Source organism: Prunus dulcis, unplaced genomic scaffold (genome assembly GCF_902201215.1).
Source record: "Prunus dulcis unplaced genomic scaffold, ALMONDv2, whole genome shotgun sequence".
NCBI lineage: Eukaryota > Viridiplantae > Streptophyta > Magnoliopsida > Rosales > Rosaceae > Prunus > Prunus dulcis.
In genome coordinates this window covers 1-21,428 of record NW_023010207.1, presented here as the reverse complement: position 1 = coordinate 21,428, position 21,428 = coordinate 1, and the positions used below count along the sequence as shown (strand labels likewise).

The 21,428-nt window shown below is 39.0% G+C and overlaps 2 protein-coding genes, 1 long non-coding RNA gene and 1 pseudogene across 3 annotated transcripts; all 4 read left to right on the top strand.

The window, feature by feature from the left end:
• The first annotated feature begins 3,384 nt into the window (after window positions 1–3,384).
• Window positions 3,385–4,083, top strand: LOC117613201. Its single transcript, XM_034341835.1, has one exon. It carries the CDS (start codon window positions 3,385–3,387, stop codon window positions 4,081–4,083), a length of 699 nt encoding a protein of 232 aa, XP_034197726.1.
• LOC117613199 lies at window positions 4,080–7,078 on the top strand (annotated as a pseudogene).
• A 12,373-nt stretch (window positions 7,079–19,451) lies between these two features.
• LOC117613198 lies at window positions 19,452–20,113 on the top strand. The gene is made up of 3 exons (XM_034341834.1): window positions 19,452–19,492; window positions 19,577–19,729; window positions 19,823–20,113. The coding sequence occupies exons 2-3, from the start codon at window positions 19,604–19,606 to the stop codon at window positions 20,111–20,113; spliced, it is 417 nt and encodes a 138-aa protein (XP_034197725.1). The 5' UTR covers window positions 19,452–19,492; window positions 19,577–19,603.
• Window positions 20,114–21,033: 920 nt separating this feature from the next.
• LOC117613197 lies at window positions 21,034–21,428 on the top strand. The gene is made up of 3 exons (XR_004583681.1): window positions 21,034–21,118; window positions 21,191–21,286; window positions 21,387–21,428. It is a non-coding gene; the product is annotated as an uncharacterized LOC117613197 (long non-coding RNA).

Genomic DNA, 21,428 nt, shown 5'->3' with positions numbered 1-21,428 from the left:
GAACAAGGTGCAAATGCATGACAATGTATCTAGACTCCATGAAGCACACACAAATAAGAGAATGGTCTAGATACATAAAATAAAGAAACTAGTCACCAACATGAGGAAGAACATGGTCTTCCTTCTTGATCCAAACTTGCTTCACTTTTGAGACTTTATGAGGCAAAGAGATCACCTTAGGAATTTTGACAACTTTATAAAGAAGATCATTCACTTGAGTTTGAAGTGAGTCATCATTTACTTTCTTGAAATGAACAAAAGGCTTTTGCTCAAAAATTCCTAAAATCAAAACACTTTGGTCTAATGTGTCCTAATGTGCCACAATGATGGCATATAGGAATGAACCTTTGTGGTTGTAGGAAACCAAATTTTGCAAGTGAAGAATGTTTATCTCTTGTACAAACCACAGACTTTACAGTCGCATACCCCTTAAAAGAGGACACATGAGTCTTAAACTCACTTTCTTTGGAAACTTGAGACTCAATCCTAAGGATATTACACCTAGGTCGAATGTGTCCTTTCACACCACAATGGTGGCAGGTAGGCACAAATTTGGATTGTGGAAGAGACAGCTTTTCCTTAGAAACAATATTCATGGAATCAAAACCCAAGTTGAGACCATGAACAAATTTTGGAGCTTCTTGAGTTGACACATCTTTGACAAAGATTGTCTCAAATGATGAAGTGTAGAAGACTCATTTATATATCCTAAACCTCTTTTATCACCGAACAATTTTCCAAAATTGAGCATTTTATCAATCTTTCCAGCACCAATGGTTAAACCTTGAATCTTTTCTTTTTCCAACTTAAGTTCATGTTCCAATCTTATATTTTCAAATTGTAAAGCATCAAAAGATTCAGATTGTTTAACCATGTTGATTTCAAGTGATTTTATCATCTCAAACAAGTTTTGAACCTCAATGTCTTTCTCAAGTAACATGCATTGCAAATCAGAATTTTCAACCACAAACTCATCATGCACGACTACATTTTCATGCTCAACTAATGACTTTTCAAACTCAAATAAAATCAGTCTATGAAGAAACAAGGATTTGTCATTTTCAAGTACATTCAACTTCTTAATCAAATCAGAATTTTCTTTTTCAAGAGTGCTAACTTTATGATACAATTCATACATGTCAACTTCATTCTCATACAAGCTATCACTCAACTTCTTTTTGGCCATTTTGAGAGTTTCATTCAGTTCATCAAGTTCCTTGACCTTTTCTTCCATCATGAGATTATGTTCTTTGAAATTACAGGTTTCATTGAAAAGCATATCATACTTTTCACATAGTTCCCTGTATGACTGGTCATCTTGTTCCTTGTATGACTGGTCATCTTGTTCTCTATATGACTGGTCATCTTGCATATCATCTCTAGACACAGATTCTTCCTTAACTACATGAACTCTAGCAAGGCTAGAGTTATGGACAGAACCAACAAGGGCAAAATTATTTGCCTCTTCATAAGATGAAGTGATATAGTTATTGGAATCATCACTACCATTATCACTCCATTGTGCACTAATTGACTCTTCTCTCCCATTAAACTTTATCTTGTGGTTATTTGCACATTCCACATCAATGTGACCAGCACCACCACATAGATAGCACTTTACAAGACCTTTCAAACTTTTGTCATCCCTAAAGCCATAAGAGTCCAAAACATTCATCTCCTTAAAAACATTGTCTTGAGACACACATGTAGACGAACTAGGAAGATTCTGACAATCCCTAGTGACTTTGGTTTTATCTTTGACAACCCTGCCCGTTCCACTTCCGTGCCGGAGGAAATGGGATTCAAACCCATGATACAATCTTTTTGATTATCTTCTTATTGATATCATCATTGAGGTAGATTCACGAACTCTTTGACAAAAGGATGTTTTCCCGTGTTTTTTGGCATGAAACGTGTTTTCACTAGTAAACCCTTGCTTTTTTTGAAACAAAATCCGTTTTCCGGAGATTTATAATTCTTAACAAACAAGGCAAGCTCATCATGAATGCAAGGAGCAATTTGATCCATTTTTATGTTTGCACACCTAATACCAACTAGCACCCAAAGGATCTCTCTATTTATGTTTAGAGCTGGTGCTCTGATACCAATTGAAATTGGTACTTAGGTGACGAGGGGTAAATTTAAAAGATATTCAATCAAGAACGCAACAACCTTCACACACTTTAGACCTTGACCAAGTACACTTATGACTAGTCAACTGCTAGGCATGAACAACCACAATCAAGAATACACATAGAGCATGCCACAATGTACCTGCAACCCTAGAAGATTACTAGTGAGAACCTAGGCACTCAGAAGGACCCGTCAATCTAGGCATCCCCTATGCTAGCAACAACTATGGTGAAAGTGTGTGAAATCATCATAATCAAGTAAACACAAAACAGCAGATAATGATGACTAGTCAACTATAAGGACACAAACCCAGAATTTATACAATGACTAGTCAACCACAATTCATACGATGACTAGTCAACCACCAAGAACACAAACCCAGAAATTCATACGATGACTAGTCAACCACCAAGAACAAAAACCCAGAAAAATTACAGAGATGCAATCAGAAATTGTTCACCCAGAAACCCACCATTGGGAAAAACTGGGGGTCATCAACCGACCAGGCAATCCACTAAGTAGAAAAAGATTCTTACAACGGAACACAAGCAAGCTCAAGCAAAACCTAGATCTATTTAGGAAGATGAGCAATACCAAACCAAGCTGGTATTTAGGAAGATGAGTAATAACCAAAATGTACAGGGACCTCCACCTGGTTTCACACCTCATGAAAAGAAGCATGGATTGGAGGATATAATTACTCAACTTGCTGGAAATGTCAACACTCTCTCTGTCAATACAAATCAATTTATGAGCAAAACTGAGACGACCCTTCAGAACCAAGCTGCCTCTATTCGAAACTTGGAGGTTCAGATGGGCCAGCTAGCTAATGTATTGACAGGAAGAGTAAATGGGGCTTTGCCAAGCCAAACAGAGATTAATCCGAAAAACCAAGAACATGCGAAGGCGATAACTCTTCGAAATGGGAGGCCAATAAAAACAGCAGTAGACTTGGATGAAGAAAAAAATATCTAGCAACAAACTGCAGAGACATCAGAAATTACTAACGTGTCGTCGTCGTCGTCTACCACTGCTGAAACTGCTGCACAACTTGATGAAATTTCTCCATAAATTGAACCTGCTGCTGTAGAGAAATTATCTCAACCTGCTGCCCTTGTAAAGCCATATGTACCGTCAATTCCGTTCCTTCAACGTCTTCAAAAAAACAAAGTGGATGCCCAATTTTTGAAATTTCTTGATATCTTCAAGAAATTACAAATAAATATTCCTTTTGCCGATGCTTTGGAGCAAATGCGGAGTTATGCCAAATTCATGAAGGATATTATATCAAAGAAGAGGAAATTGGGCGAACATGAGATAGTGAAATTATCCGAAGAATGCAGTGCTATTTTGCAGAGGAAGCTACCACCTAAGCTAAAGGATCCAGGGAGTTTTACTATACCTTGCACTATTGGAACCATTTACTTTGAAAAAGCTTTATGTGATTTAGGATCCAGTATTAATCTAATGCCTTCTTCTGTTGCTAAACATATTGGGTTGGGGGTAATTAACCCAACCACTGTTTCTTTGCAGATGGCGGACAGGTCCATAACATATCCCAGAGGCATAATTGAGGATGTGTTAATCAAAGTTGATAAGCTCATTTTTCCAACAGATTTTTTGATTTTAGACATGGAAGAAGATGCCGAAACCCCTATTATCTTAGGCCGCCCCTTTCTAAAAATCGGGAAGACATTAATTGATGTGGACAAAGGTTTATTAATTTTGCGAGTGGCTGATGAGCAGGTGACCTTCAATGTCTTTGAAGCAACAAAGTACCCAGTGGAATCAGACTCTTGCTTCCGAGTGGATATAGTGGAAAAAGTTGTCTCTGAAAAATTTAAAGAAGAACATCCATGTGATCCATTGGAGGCTTGCCTTGTGCATTCTGTTACTACTGAGCATGAGGATCCTAAAATTTCTGAGATGGTGTACTTTTGGAAGCAATGAAACCGCGCCCTCCTGGAAGGTGGCGCGAAGTTGAGGAGCTTGGCGTCACAACCTCCAAACCACAACCCAGTGTCATTATTGCACCAACCCTCACATTGAAGCCCCTACCTTCCCACTTAAGATATGCATACTTGGGTAATTTTGAAACTCTTCCTGTGATTATTGCTGCAAATTTGAGTAAACTAGAAGAAGAGAAATTACTACGAGTTTTGAGGGAGCATAAAACGGCAATAGGGTGGACTATTGCAGATATTAAGGGACTTAGCCCTTCCATGTGTATGCACAGTATTCTAATGGAAGATAATTTTAAACCTTCAGTTGAGCATCAGCGCCGATTAAATCCGAATATGAAAGAAGTTGTGCGACCTGAAGTATTAAAGTTATTAGATGCTGGAATAATTTACCCGATTTCAGATAGTAGTTGGGTGAGTCCAGTTCAAGTCGTACCGAAAAAAGGGGGTATTACAGTAGTGAAAAATGATAAGAATGAGTTGATCCCAACAAGAACAACTACAGGATGGCGTGTCTGCATAGACTACAGGAAATTGAACACTGCGACAAGGAAAGATCACTTTCCCTTGCCTTTCATTGATCAGATGTTGGAAAGACTTGCTGGGCATTCATATTATTGTTTTTTAGATGGATATTCTGGGTATAATCAGATTCCGATTGCACCTGAAGATCAAGAAAAGACGACGTTCGCATGCCCATTCGGCACTTTTGCATACAGGCGCATGCCCTTCGGGCTGTGTAACGCCCCTGCCACCTTTCAACGTTGCATGATGAGCATCTTTTCGGACATGGTGGAGCGCTTCATTGAGGTTTTTATGGATGACTTTTCTGTTTTTGGCTCATCATTTGATTCTTGTTTACATAATTTGGCATTAGTTTTGAAAAGATGTGAAGAAACCAATTTGGTTTTGAATTGGGAGAAATGTCATTTTATGGTGCAAGAAGGGATAGTCCTGGGGCATAAAATTTCAGCTAAAGGCATAGAGGTTGATAAGGCAAAAATTGATACCGTAGAGAAATTGCCACCGCCCACTACAGTAAAGGGGATTCGAAGCTTTCTGGGTCATGCTGGATTTTATCGGCAGTTTATCCAAGATTTTTCCAAAATCATGAAGCCCTTATGCAATCTCCTTCTTAAAGATGTAGAATTTAATTTTGATTCAAGGTGTTTGGAAGCATTTAATGTCTTGAAAGAGAAGCTTACTTCTGCACCTGTCATTGTAGCACCGGATTGGGACTTGCCTTTTGAGATTATGTGTGATGCTAGTGACTATGCGGTACGGGCAGTTTTGGGTCAAAGAAGAAATAAATTACTTCATGTAATTTATTATGCCAGTCGTACTTTGAATGACACCCAGCGGAATTATACCACCATGGAGAAAGAATTGTTAGCAGTAATCTTCTCCTTGGATAAATTTCGATCCTACTTGATTGGAGCGCAGGTGGTAGTGTATACCGATCACTCAGCTTTAAAGTATTCACTTTCGAAGAAGGATGCAAAACCACGATTAATTCGCTGGGTACTACTGCTCCAAGAATTTGATCTTGAAATTCGAGACAAAAAGGGGTCCGAAAACGTGGTAGCTGACCATCTTTCGCGGCTGGTCAGTGAGGTAAAGATGAGTGATGATGCTGCACCCATTATGGAGATGTTCCCGGATGAACAATTGTATGCCATTCGATCATCCGAAGCTCCCTGGTATGCTGACTTTGTGAATTATTTAGCTAGTACTATCATTCCAGCTGATTTTTCGTTTCATCAAAAGAAGAAGTTTTTCTCCTTGGTTAAACATTATTATTGGGACGACCCATATTTGTGGAAACATTGCCCTGACCAAGTTATACGGAGATGTGTACCTGAGGAGGAGATGGAAGACATATTGCTACATTGCCACACATTGGCGTGTGGGGGGCATTTTGGTGCCTCCAAAACAGCAGCCAAGGTATTACAATCTGGATTTTTTTGGCCAACTTTGTTCAAGGATGCCTATGCATTTGTAGCTGCCTGTGATCGATGCCAACGCATTGGAAATATTTCTAGCAGAAATCAGATGCCATTGAATAATATTCTAGAGGTTGAATTGTTCGATGTCTGGGGAATAGATTTCATGGGACCTTTCCCTGAATCTTGGAAGAACAAGTACATATTGGTGGCTGTTGATTATGTGTCGAAATGGGTTGAAGCCGTCGCTCTCCCTACCAATGACTCCAAGGGTGTTGTCAAATTTGTCCGAAAAAATATTTTCACCAGATTCGGACTCCGCGTGGAATCATCAGTGACAGAGGTACACACTTTTGCAATCGTCAATTTAATTCTCTTTTAGCTAAATATGGTATTACCCACAAGGTTACTACTCCCTATCATCCACAAACTAGTGGACAAATTGAAGTTTCCAATAGAGAATTAAAACAAATTTTGGAAAAGACGGTGAGCGCTTCAAGAAAGGATTGGTCACTGAAATTGGATGATGCCTTATGGGCCTATCGAACGGCATTCAAAACACCAATTGGCATGTCTCCTTATCGTCTAGTTTTTGGGAAAGCTTGTCACTTACCGGTTGAGCTCGAACATAAGGCACATTGGGCACTCCAAACACTCAATTTTGACATGATTGCAGCAGGAGAAAAATGGGCAATTCAATTGAATGATATGGATGAGTTTCGTAATGAAGCTTATGAGACTTCCAAGATATACAAGGAGCGTACAAAGAAATGGCATGATAAGCATATTCTAAGGAAGGATTTCTTCGCTGGTCAGAAAGTTCTCCTATTTAATTCCCGCCTCCGACTCTTTCCCGGGAAGCTGAAATCACGTTGGTCTGGACCATTTACAATAGTGCAAGTATTTCCTTCTGGAGTTATTGAGGTTAGGCATGACGAACAAGGTACTATTTTCAAAGTAAACGGCCAACGAGTGAAGCCATACTTGGAAGTCAATTTTGATCAAAAGCGGACTTCCATTCCTCTGCATGATCCAAAGTGATGACCTCGCAAGTCAGGTTGGGGACTATAAACCAAGCGCTTGTTTGGAGGCAACCCAACTAGGTACCTTCGTTCCTTTTTATTTTATTTTGTTTTGTTTTCCCTTTATTTTCCATCCTTCTATGCCTTTACTAATTGTTACATGCATTTACTTTAAACATTGAGGACAATGCTTAGTTTAGGTTTGGGGGTGTGGAGTTTTGTTGTTTTTGTTTGAGTTTTGAGTCATAAAAAAAAAAAAAAAAAAAAAACAGATTTTGTGTTCCAAAGAAAGGATTTTGTGTTTCAAAGAACATTTCTAGATTTTTTCTAGCCCCATGATGATTGCAAACATGTTCCAGATGTGTTACAGATGTTATTTTGGCCATTAGATGACTTTAAAACCCAGAAAATAGCAAAAGAGGTTATTATGTTCTTATTTTGGTCAAAATCAAAAATTCTGCCTATTTTCCTTTTTGATGTTTTTCAGGCAAATTTGAAGCCACCAACATGTTTAGAATGGTTATTATGATGATTTGAAACAGTTTTGGGGGTCTCAAGTGCTTTACATGACGTTTTAGGACGATTTGAAGTTAAAAAAGTGGCCTAAAACCCAAAAAAGACTAGCTGCTATCTACCCAGAAATATGAAGATTTTTCGTCACAAAATGGTTTTTAGCGACGGTGTTCATCAGATTTTTCGTTGCTAAAGGATTTTCAGCGACGGTGTTCATCAGATTTTTCGTCGCTAAAGGTCAATTTTCCAGAATTTTCTAATTTCATTCCAAATCAATTATGATCCATTCCATTTGTGATCAGAGGTTTCTAGGAGCTATTCCAGGTGTGTCCTCTTCCTTTTGATGAAATTTCTTTATCCCTAAGCAATTATGGCACATAAATTCACTCACATTTGTTTGAAAAAAATCACAAAATGCCTTTAACTTTTAAACAATAAAAATAAAAATAAAATATTTGTTAAAGCTTTTACTTTCTCTTACTAATAGTGATGTATATGTGATGTTTGATCATATTCCTTTAACTAAAGTGTTGCCATGAAAGTTTATGCATCATAAGTATAGCACTTCACATAGCCATGCTTCAAGTATTTTAATGGACAAGCTAGCTATACTTGGATGATTGTGGAGAAATAGTGGAGACTTCCATTGTGAGATACTTGAGCCAAATTGCCATTCATTGAGAGAGTATTTGGGATTAGTCTTATTCACTATTTTCTTTCTTTCTTATTTAAATTGATCTCAATTAGGCTTTTGAATTGAATACTAAGAACTAATCTCTATTTTGGAATCATCTCATGCTTTTACTTTTGAGTTGGATGGACCTTGAGAGATGATGTTAGGCTATGCATGTTCTAGCCACTAAATAAAACCTCATGTCCTACCCATTGTGTGTGCCATCAACCCTTTGAAGCCAAACACTTAGCCTTTTCTTTCATCACCCACAATATTTCCTTACCCTTTTCACCCTATTTTTAGCCATACCCTATAACTTGGGATATGCCATGGCATGAAGACAAGGATGAAGGTTAATCTCTACATCAACAAAAGAGGTGGCGTGTACCGAGGAAATATGTGCTTTATAAAAATAAAAAAAAGAAAGAAAGATAAATAATTTTTAAAAAAAAAGAAAAAAAAAAGTGAAGCATATCAAAAATCCTGGACGCCTCTGTGAAGTAAATTTGAAGAGCCGAGCCTTATCACGTGATAAATGCCTTGGTATGTCTCAAGTTCTAGTATTTCCTTCCCTTTCTTTCATAACCCATAACCTAGCCCTTCATTACAACCATAGTAAAGACCTAACGGATCTTTGGGGACTTCTTACTCGGAAGTAGAGGTATGTACTTCATCTATGGTTTTTAGTATTTGATTTCCTTTCCATGAGATCTATTTTTAGAAATTGCCTTTTATTCATTTTTGGATGCATATGTGTCTTATATTTTGAATTCTTCACCTAACTTCATTCACATATGCGGGGTAAGAGTGCAACCCTAGGTTCTGTGAGAAAATTGAGAGTTATCCAGTGAGGCCTAGAGTCGAGACGAATTTGTACACACGCCGAATGTGGTTATCTTTATGTTTGAATGCTTGGAGTTTTGGCTTTACACTTTACACTATGGTGCAGTTTTTTGTAGTGGCATAACTTTAGTTTTTGAATTGTGATTGGCATTCATTGGTTATTATTAGTTTGTTGGAAGTATTGCTTTAACGAATTTGTTTTGCAAGAAGTGTTTGTGGGTGTCGTGACTGGTAAACCCTCAGGAGACACAACTCCTCCTACTAGGGACACCTAGAGGTTTAAAGGCTTGTGGCACATGCTAAGTGCCATCGAGATTACCTGCGAAAGTGGTTTAATTTAGTTTGTTTGTTTTAATTTATTTTTGATTTTCAGTTTTGCTCGAGGACTAGCAAAAGATAGGTTTGGGGGTATTTGATAAGTCTATATTTTATATATATTTTATGCCTCCTTTGCTTATTTATTTATTAATTTCTTGGATTAAATTGGTTGTTTTTAATTGGTTTTGTGAGATTTGTGAAGGAATTGTGAAATAGGAGAAAGTGTGCTAAAAAAGGCAAGAAGATGAAGATCAATTAAAAAGAAGCCAAGTCATTCCTTTTGTTGCAAGGAATGTTGTCAAATTTCCTAGTTCAAGATGGTGCAAGTCTTATCAAGTCAAACAAGGAGAAATAAAGAAGACCTTATTTTAGAAGGAATCCTATTTTTATAACAATTGTAATTATTCCTTAGGTAGGATTTCTAGGAGTTTTATAAATAGGGAGTTTAGGTCATTGTTGAAAGGATCCATTACCCATCATCCATCCTCCATCATCTACCCTAAAATTCCTACACATTCATACTCATAGCCAAAACACTCAAAGGAGAGAGAGAGAGAGAGAGAGAGAGAGAGAGTTTTAGAGAGACAAAGAAGACAACCTGGAGCTAGAGTTGCTATCGTGCAGAGATCAAATCTTCAATTGGTTACTTCTTTCCTATGATATTATTTATCATGGTTTTTATTAAAGTTGTCATGAACTAATTTCTTCTTGCTAGGGCTACGATGTAGCCTAGCCATGAATACTCAATTACTTTAGTCAATGTTAATTCCAAGTATTTTTCCATGTTGAGTATCTATTACCATGCTTAATGCTTTGAATGTTTGGCCAACATTTAATTGTTTTGATGCTAAATTGACGATATATCCAATTTGGGGTTGCTTCTTGTAATAGATGCCATGAGTTACATGATTAGACAGGGATGTTTGTCATGACTTATGTGGTTGTTTTGTAGGTTTTCCAAGGAATTTAATGGGTTCTTATTATCTTAATTCCATTACTAGGGATAGAGTGGGTTGGTAATAAGAATACTTTTGGTATAACCAGGGATGGAGTATCGAATAAAGTAGGGAAAATCAACTGTCAACATGGAGAATAATTAGGGTCCTCAAACTTATACACGATTTGCATTTTGGTCCCTTAACTAAATTATTCGTTCAAATGGTCTCTCTACTCTTTCTTATTAGTCGAATTGGTCCAACCATTACACTCCGTCAATATTGCCTTTAATTTGAGGGTTAAAATCGTCAATTTATACTAAAATATTAATTTATTAGAATCTATATAAAATACTATAAAAATAAAATAAAAACTAAAAACTGAAATGCCTAATAGTCAAAAAATCAAAAAAATAAAAATAAATAAAATAGGACAAGCTCCTGCTTGTCAAAATAAAGATTGTAAACAAGAAAAATAAAACATGGTGAATTCAGAACGCACACAACTTTTCAATAGAGAAGTTGAATTCTAAACAAGATACTAATGTAAGGCTGGCTGAAGAATTTGTATTACCATTTGCCTAGGACAAAGTCTTATCATAGTCCTCTCAAGAAAAGCCTTTTAGATTTATGGCAAAGTGGCTAAAGCATGTTGATTTTAAGGAGTTTCATGGGCAACAATTGGGTCAAAGGGGTGGTTGTGCTTTGGATAAGTCATTTGCATTTGTGGATCCTTTGAAGAAATGGAATGTGAGGGTTTTTGGGCTTTTGAGGCAGAGAAAAGCTAGACTCCTTGCTAGGCTTGCTGGAATTCAAATGAGTTTGTGCAAAGGATCTAACCTGTTTCTCAGCAAGTTGGAAACACAACTCATTGATGAATTTAATACTATTGTTGAGCAAGAAGCTATGTTTTTGCAACAAACAAAAGTCTAGACAGGCTTCAAGAGGGTGACAGAAATACCAAGTTCTTTCAAATGTCTACTCTAATTAGGAGGAGAAGAAATAGGATTGAGCAGCTGAAAGATGATAAGGGGTGTTGAATAGAGGACGCTAATGGGTTTAAGACTTTGGTTGTTCAATTTTTTTCGGGGTTATTCACTCAAAGTTTTTCTCCTCCTTTTAGTTTTTGCATTCTAATCTGTTTCCACATATGGATTTGGATAGTTTAAATGTTGTTGGGAAAAGTGTCGAGTTACTTGAGGTTAGGAATACTTTTAATATTGGTGGGCTTACAGCTCCTGATATGGATGGCTTTCCAATGTGTTTCTATCAATGTAATTGGCAAGTAAGTGCTAGTGACATTTTCCACTTGGTTTCTCAAGCTTTTCAGGATTGCTCTATTCCTTTGAAGCTTAATGCTACTCTGATTAATTTGGTGCCAAAGTTGTTAACCCATAGTCTATGATGCAATTCAAGCCCATTAGTCTCTGTTGTTTGTATAAAGTGATTTATAAAGTGTTGGTGGCTAGGTTAAGACCTATTTTGCCTGAGCTCATTAGCCCTAACCAAGTCAGTTTTGTGCCTAGGAGGCATATCACCGATAATTTTTTTATTGCCCAAGAGATTATGCATAAATTCAAGATTTTAAAGGGTAGGAAAGGCTTTTTGGCTTCGAAAATAGATATGTCCAAAGCTTATGACTGGTTAAATTGGGGTTTATTGAATTGGTGCTTGGTGAGATAGGGCTTTCTAGTAATATTATTCAGCTTATAATAATGAGCTGTATCCCAACTATGAGTTACTAAGTTTGTGTGAATGATGAGTTGATTGTTCCCTTCAAACCAAAGAATGAGATCTTCTCTCCCCATATATTTTTGTTCTTTGTATTGAGAAGTTGACCCATTTGATTGTTGATGTTGTTAATCACAAGAAATGAAAGCTTGTGAAGTCTTCTCAAGCCGGGCTAGCAATTTCTCATTTATTTTTTTGTTGATGATCTGGTTCTTTTCTCTTTTGTCGAGCTTCACGACAAACTATAAATTTTGAACAGTGTGCTATCTTATGTTCCCCTAATACTAAACAGGAGATTGTGAGGGAGATAAGCTTTATTTGAGGCTCCCCAATTACTGAGAACCTGGGTAAGTATTTGAGAATGCCTATCTTGCATTTTAGAATTACTCAGGCGACGTATGGAGTTTTGATGGATAAGGTTCACTAGAGGGTTGCTACTAGATCCAATTCACGCATACCTAACCGAGGGCACGCTACGAGCTGACAACACCAAAGCAAGAACCATCCACCACCGATCGGCAAGGTACATCATTCTGCACGCAAAACTCTATCGACGCTGTCATTCCTTACAGTTGCTACAATGCGTCACGCCACAATAGGGTAACTACGTCCTACGAGAAATTCACAAAGGAGCTTATTGCGGTCATTTTGGTGCTCGATCCTTGGCCTTTAAAACCGTTCGGCGAGGTTACTATTGGTCTACTCTCTATAATAATGCTCTCAAACTGGTACATAAGTGCGATCAGTGTCAGTACTTCGGCAAAATCCTGAAACTGCCTACCGAACCACTCACCCCAATGATCAGCCTTTGGCCATTCGCACAATGGGGACTAGACCTCATCGGCCTCATGCCACAAGGCAAGGGACATGTCAAATTCCCGGTCATCGATGTGGACTACTTCACGAAGTAGGTCGAATCTGAAGCCTTGGCAACGATCACCACAGCTAAAATTGAGCAATTCATATAGAAGGATATCATTTGCCGCTTCGACCTCCTGAATGCAAATATCACCGATAATGGTAAACAGTTCGACTCCTCTCGCTTTCGTCATTTATGCTCCTAATTCAACATCAACATCTTCTTCGCATCACTGGCGCACCCACAGTCCAACGGGCAGATGGAAGCCATCAACAAGATCATCAAGAAAACGCTAAAAAAGAAGCTCGGAGCGGCCAAAGGGGAATGGCCAGACATACTACCAGAGGCACTATTTGTCCTCAATACATCGTACTGAAAGTCAACGAACGAAACCCCGCTCTCCCTCGCCTTCGGTATCGAAGTTGTCATACCCGTGGAGATCAACGCACCCACGTGTCGAACGGCATCCTTTGAACTGGAGCAAAATCAATCCCAACTTGCCCTAAACCTCGACCTCATCGAGGAACATCGAGTGCAGGCTCATATTCGGCATGCCGTATGCAAGCAGCAAACCGCCCGATATTATGACCCAAGCGTCAAGCGTCGATTGTTCAAAATTGAGGGTTAGGTCCTATGCAAAGTCTCTCTAGCTACGAAACAACGTGCTAAACAAACTCTATGCCCTTCATGGGAAGGCCCTTACGAAGTCATCGGCATCTGTCGACCAGGGACTTATCGATTGCGTGGCTTTGATGGACAGACCTTCGGCCACCCCTATAATGTCGATCACCTGAAGTATTACTACAAATGAGATTGACCTTCGACCTCCCCACTATGTGAACCTACGAAAGGTGTTGTCGATCGACACACTTCACTAAATCTACGTCATGCCCTCAACATCATTACAATGAATGAATGGCTACGACATTCGGTAGACATTGTGTTCCCATCTTAACATTCGATATATGCCTAAACGGCACAAAATGTTTACAACAAACAGACATACATACAAACAAAAAATGGTTAAATCAAAGCAACTTGGATAAATAAAAGGCCAAAAAGGCTACGTCTTAACAAAGTGCCATTCGGCCTACTATTCAAGTCAACCAAGGATCGGCTCCACCACCTTCAGCCTCAGCGGGATTGGCTCATTCTTCTTTTGCATCATTGGACTCAAGGCACCCTCAATCTGCCTCTTACCAGTCACCTGGAGGTGGACCTCAAGAACGGCCTCGACCTCTTCAGCTCTTTTTTGCCTTCAACGATCGGCTATTGTTACATCATTTGCAGAAAAGGCTTCCGGCTGGCACTGCCCCTTCGCCTTCAGCTTGAAGGTCTCCCCCTTCTTCTGATGCGGCCCCTGAGACTCCAGACACCTCCTTGTGGCATCAGACATAGCCCTCCCTCCTACCACTGCAACAAAATGCAAGTTAGAGTAGGAACGACACCCAATTGCTGAACGGCACAATACAAAAAAAAGGACTACATAAGCGAAACGATAGCACTTACTCTTTTCTCTCTTCTCTCTTTCTCCCATCTTCTATTCTCGGCCTCGGTGATCAAGCAGCCTTGAATAAGTTGTCGAATCTTAAAAAGGTCTTGAAATAACAACCGTTTTCAGCAATTTTACCCCGCACCTGTTCGATCGCCACCACGTCCTTCTTCGACACGCTCGATCGCTTCAAGGAGACTGGCAAAGAAAGCAAACATAGGTTAGCTTCGGCAATCAAAGCATTATCTATATACAATCGTCACACAAATGCTATTATTAAAATAAATAAATAAAGGACAAACTACCGAAAGGCATCCCACAGCCTACCGATTGTATGGAAAGTCATAGAGATATGCCTCTCAACAGTCACACCCGGTGCCAATTCTCAAGCTCTGAACACCAGCACCTGTAGTCGATACCAAGTCTTTTGAGAGCTCAGCACACCGACCATAAAGTCTTTTGAGATAACGTTCTCGAATTCCCCGCTAGGATATTTGCTGGGACTCATGTCAACCCCGAAAGGCACTCCCACAAGTCCCACATTGAAACTAAGTACCAAAAGAATACCCAGCACCCTCTATAAATAGAGCATCTCGCCCCTGATACAGGGTAAGACTTTCAACTTGACTCACATGCTCTTGCATTGTCAATAGCTTGCTCTCCTCTTAAACAAACTTTAGAATTAGAGAGCCTTCGGCCGATACCATACCGGTGTCTTAGGTCTCATATGTTGTTTTCTCTCTTTGGCCCAGATCCTGCATCTCCAACAGAAGAGGAATGTGCTTACAGAAGGCACATCTGGTCCCTCGACCGTTCAAGTCACCTGTAAGTTGCTCTCATCACTATTTGTTTAGTTTTAGCATCAACAGTTTATGTTGCTTGGGAACCTCCTGGTTTGGGACAAAGGGAGTGATTTGTAACACCTTTGGTGATTAGATTGGTGGATTCTCTGTGAATTTGGGGCAAGGTAAGATATTGGAGGTTGAGATTTGGGGGTTATTTTTTGGCTTTAAGCTTGCTAAAGATAAAGGTATTTCTCATCTGTTAGTGGAAATGGATGTTGATGTGCTTGCGCATCTAATTCATAAAGTTGCTTCTATGCATTGTCACCCTTTGACTTCTTTGGACAATGCCTATTGTGATCTCATGAATCAATTTGACAGTTGTGCTCTTCAACATATCTATAGAGAACGAAATGATGTGGTTGATGGTTTAGCAACTTGGAGCTATAATTTGGACTTAGGTGTGTTCTAGTTTGATTTTGCTCCAGTTTGGTTGAGTTTGCGTCTTGTTGATGATTGATTTTGCGTCTTGTTGAGGACATGTAAGGTGTCACGCAAGGCAGATTGGTTGTTGCTGATTTTGTTTAGGTTTCTGTTGCTAGTGCTTTGCCCCTCTCTTTCATCAAATAAATAAATTGAGGTGTACTTATAATGTAGATGGTGTGATATGTAGGTGAGTATGAAAATTAGGTTTTACTTGAATATCTCTGGTCCAAAACCCTCAGCCGATGTGGAATTGAGGAGAGGGGATTCGCAGAAGGATAAGCTATGCATGAAGCGAAAGACTCTACAGGCTATGCTAAGTAGTGCCATAGAGCCCTCGAGTTGCTTGACACCAATGGGGGTGCTGACGGCAACGATGATGGAGATTATCACGATGAGGTTGATGACGATAACAGTTATTGTGGTGCGATCTCTCATCTCTTCCCTCTGCCCTCCTTCTCCCACTCTCTAAAAGCAACATCTGTTTTCGGTAGAGCTCTGGACGGCTCTACTGGCCAAGGCCAAGCTCAATGACTTTGGATTAATATGAAGTCCTTCTCTATAACATAAGGAAATATGTGTGTGTGTGTGTGTGTGTGTGTGTCTGTGTCTGTGTGAAAAAGAGAAAGAGAGAGAGAGAGAGAGAAAGAGAAGTTTTTTTTTTTTAGAATTTTTTTTTGTTCTAAAACTTTTTTTTTAGCTATCAAAAGTCATATTTACCCCTAAAAATATAGCACGTGCTTCTCATATGATTTAATTTGATAGAAAATGTTATGGTAGACCGATTCGACAAATAATAACGAGTAGAGGGACCATTTGAACGAATAATTTAGTTAAGGGACCAAAATGCAAATCATGTATAAATTTGAGGACCATTTGAGTTAAAAACACAAACAACTTATAACAAATCAACAGTCCTGATTTCTTGGACTACAGGGGTCCAAGAGATTTGTAGTCACTCACTGTTGTATGTAAATTCAACGGTTCACTCACTCTTGCACTCCTTTTAAGAAACTTTTTTGAACTATCGGATTAATATCCAACGGTGGGTGACCACAATCTCTTGGACTCTTATGGTCTAAGAGATCAAGACTGAACAAATCAATACCATTCTATACAAACGGATGAAAGGAGAGCGAACAGAAATAACAAAGTGAGAAAGAAAAAAAAAATTTGGTGGATTATTTAACAAATGGATGATTATTTATATATTTATATAATATGGGATGAGTTTTGGGGTTGTATATATTATAATTCCGTACACATGTCCACCAAATAAAAGGGCTGACTATAATGAGTGGAAAGTTATAAGGGGTAAGTTATAAGGGGTTCCCTTTATAGCCATCAGATGAATCCAAGGGCTGGGGAGAATTGAGATAAAGTTTCACAATTGGGTAGGTGGGCAACCCAAACCCGAATTGAATATCCAACACGTCCAAAGTGAAGAAGAAGAGGGAAACACGTCCGAAAAAGAAGCAGAAGAAGCAAGTTCGAAGTCTGTCCTGAAAAAACTCTCTCTCTCTAAAACCCAGAGGTCTGAGAAACCCAATGAAGGCAACGGCTAACGACAGTTGAAGGCAACGATTGGCCACTCACGTTCTCCAGACCTTGAAAAAGTAGTTATTTTGAGTAGAAGGGGAAAAGTGTGGATTCCAAATCAGTGAAGGGGCGAAGCAGTGGAAGGGGAAGGAGAGAAGCTGTATTCGTTGGAAGTGGTAGGTTCCATTTGTGGAGCAAAGAAACAGAAACACCCCACACAGACGGCTTGCAATAACCAGCATTTGGTGAGTAATTTATGGAATTTGAGTTTAGGGTTAGAGTAATGGTTTTCCCCAATTTGTACCATAAATTTTGTTAGATTTGGCATCTCTTCGTTGTGCTTCAGTTGCATGTTAATTTTTGCTTGGGTATATGTTAAAAAAAGAATGAAAATCAAGTCAATAACAAGTGAATAACATGTCAATAATGATCTGAATAAGATAATGGTGTTGAATTGGAGGAGGCCGTCAAAACCTTCCACATTTGAAGCAGTGCATAGTGCAGATTATCTCTCTGGGGCTATAATATGTATATATATATTTTCAAATAAATATGATTTCCTCTGTTACTAAATTTGCCTGAGAAACATGAGAAAAGATAATAATAAACTCATGAATAGAAGTGCAAAGCATTTGATGAGTAATTTATGGAATTTGAGTTTAGGGTTAGAGTGATGGTTTTCCCAAATTTGTACCATCAATGTTGTTGGATTTGGCATCTCTTCTTTGTGCTTGAATTGCATGGTAATTGTTGCTTGGGTATATGTCAAAAAACGAATGAAAATAGATGTCAATCACATGTCAATAACATGTCAGTAATGATATGAATAAGAAATAAGATAATGGTGTTGAATTGGAGGAGGCCCTCAAAAACTTCCACATTTGAAGCAGTGCAGAGTGCAGAGTACCTCTCTGGCGCTAGAATTTATATATTTTTTGAAATAAATATTAGTTCATTTGTTACTAAAGTTGCGTATGATAAATGAGAACAGATAATAATAAACTGATGAATAAAAGTGCAAAGCATTTGAAATAAAGGTTGATCTATGACGATTGTGGATGACTGAAGAAAAAGCTAGAAAGAAAGATGAAATCTGACAATTGCTTAGCAAGCAGATAGCAGAGTAGATGCTTTGCTTTGCTTCCTTCCACTATATTTCTTATTTATGTAGTTTGTGTTGTGTATGAAATGACAATAATTGTCATGTGTGTGAAGTGCAGAACTTGCCTAGATTGCACTCACACGAGTATGGATCCATAAATAAAACAGGTGAAATTGTTTGTAATTCACATAAGCATTGCATTAACATGTATTTGCACAAAATGTGTCACATTGCGTTGATGATGTTAAAGCCTGTGATCAGTAATCCCTATGCTCATGTAATTTGTAAAATTTGTAATGTGCCTGGTTGACTAGTTGTGATTGTGCAAATACATGGTAGTATATGTGTTCACGTTATTTGACATTGTATTTGAGGAAATGGGATCCAACGTGGAGCTGGTATGGCCAGAGGCAGAGGCATATTCGTCACGGGTGAACAACTGCTCACATGCAAATTCATCTCTAGCTGCACTTCGAGCGAAGTTGAGTGCGGAACAATTAGAACAATTCAAGACATCATGCTTTGGCCATCTTCTGAATATAGATAAGATTCAGTTTAGCGGGCAGATTGTGCATGGGGCTGTGTTGCGTAGAGTAGCGGGGCAGGGTGTGAAAGACTTGGATGGACTGAGTTTCTTATTAGGGTGTGACGTTGCTCAGTTCACTCGTCAGGATTTCTGTTTGATCACAGGGCTTCGTTTTGGGGAAGTGCCTGAAGTTTCCAGTGGAGAGAGTGATGAAATTAGACTTCAGAAAAGATATTTTATAGACGAAGGAATTACATGCAATGCTTTAGAAGAAGCATTTCTGAGGTGCACAGAGGAAGATGACATCTACAAGCTAGCTCTTGTTTACTTTGCTGAGTTAGTGGTTTTGGGAAGGGACAAACATTTGAACATCAATCTAAATTACCTGACCCTTGTAGAGGACTTGGATGCGTTCAACAGGTATCCGTGGGGTTCGGTGTCCTTTGACAAAACCCAAGACAGTCTATTTTCTGCACCAACAAAGTATGTGAAAAGCTTTGAAAATGAAGAGGGAAGAGGGAAGGGGAAAAGTAAGGTAACGGGAACAAGCCGGAGAAATGAGAAGGGCAAGAAGGATAAGCATGGTGAAGCGCAAAGGAGTGGCTGGAGTTTTAAAGGTTTCACGTATGCTTTCCAGGTACATGGTAATAATGTTCATGTCAGTTATGTTTTGTTTATCTTTAAAACATAAATAATGACTTTTGTCCTTTGAATTGTGTAGATTTGGGTATATGAATTAATTCCTAGAATGGCGGACCTGAATTACTGCAAGGTTGTTGATCCGACCGCTGTCCCGCGTATTTTGCGATGGAGAACTACTACGTCTGTTCCAGAGATGAGAAAGTTGAACAATTATTTTTTCCAGAGCAAAGAGGTTTGGTTTGCAGCCCTTGGAACTATTGATAAGATTGAATGAATTTATTAAGTAGAATGATTTAATATGACTCTTGTCTGTATTCTGAAACAGTCAGTTCAGTTGCGGGCGCTATGTCCGAGTGAAGAGGAAATGAGACAGCCATATTGGAGTTGGCCACAGGATCGCCCTGCTGTTGTCTCGGCAGAGCCAATTCCTTCTTCATGTGGTGATATTGATGAGTTGAACAAGGTGGTAAGCTTGTTGAGGTCCGAGTTGTTTCAAGTAAAGCGGGAAAAAGACGTCCTTCACTTAAAGGTCATACGGATGGAAAAACTGTTGGACCAATGTTTAGGTCCTCAGTTTGAGCAGGAAGTAAGGAGGGACCTAGCTTTACTGAAATAGAGGACGAATCGTTGTGTCGTCTCACATCTATTTAAGGGATATCCTCAAATGGATGACCTACTTCAACAGGATGAAGGGCCAAGTAACAGAAATGAGGGAGAGGAAAAGGAAGATGAAGGGATTGAAGGGGGTGAAGGGCCAAGTAATAGAAATGAGGGAGAGGAAAAGGGAGAGGAGGGGATTGAAGGGGGTGAAGGGCCAAGTAATACAACTGAGGGAGAGGAAAAGGAAGAGGAGGGGATTGAAGGGGGTGAAGTGCAAGGAAAACCAAGTGAGGTAGAGGAAGGGCAAAGGAAAACAAGTGAAGGAGAGCAAGTGCAAGTAAAAAGTAGCAAAGGGAAAAAAGCCCAAAGACAGAGCAGTGAGGGAGGGGAAGTGAAAAGAAAAAGCAGCAAGGGAGGGAAACTGCAAAGGAAAAAAAAGGAGGGCAAGGAAGTGAAAAGACAAAGAAGTGAGGAAAAGGAAGTGCAAAAAAACCAATGTGAGAAAGAAGATAATGAAGTCATGTTGCTTGGGGGTGACATTGGCGAGAGCACGGAGGGGACACAACTTGAGTTTAGTATCCGGGACATTGATTTGGATCAACACACAGCTGTGCTATCTAAGTTGAACGTCTGGTTGAATCATAACGGTAAAGCTTCCGCACAAGGGGTCCAATTAAGGAAAAGGAAGAGGATCATTCCGAAGTGGAAGATCATTGAAGCCAGTGAATTGGTTCCAAAAACTGCGGCACAGACAACCGGACTGAAGACGTTAGACCCAATGAAGGCGATTCCCCATGATGATCTGGTTAATTTGCTGAAACTTTGTTGGGAATGGCGCCAGGACCCAAAGTAAGTCCCTTGCAATTATAAGATAGAAGCATGACTGTATATAATTTTTAATATTGGCCATTTTCTAAAACTGTTTTATATTCATAGTTTGGTGATGCAATTTGGAAACGTGGAAGCTGAGATTGAATTCTTGGCTTCCCTCGTGAAAGCTGATGGTTGGCTGAAAGGAGATGTAAGTGTAATTGATTATGCATTTGTTTTAATGTCCATAGATTATGAGATTGACAAGAAAAACATGTTGCAGCACCTTGATTTGGGGTTGTATCTCATGCGGAAGCGACAACAACAGTTGGAGGAAGTTGAAATAGCTGACTGGACAACGACCGATGTTTTTTTTATGGTATGTCATCGGCCTTGACCAAGTGCCGTTAATAATTACACATTATCCATACACACCTTTATCGGAGGTGTTTAACCATTGATTGTTTTGTATTTCACAGAATCACATAAGTACTTGCTTTTCGGAGAATAAAAGGAAAAAA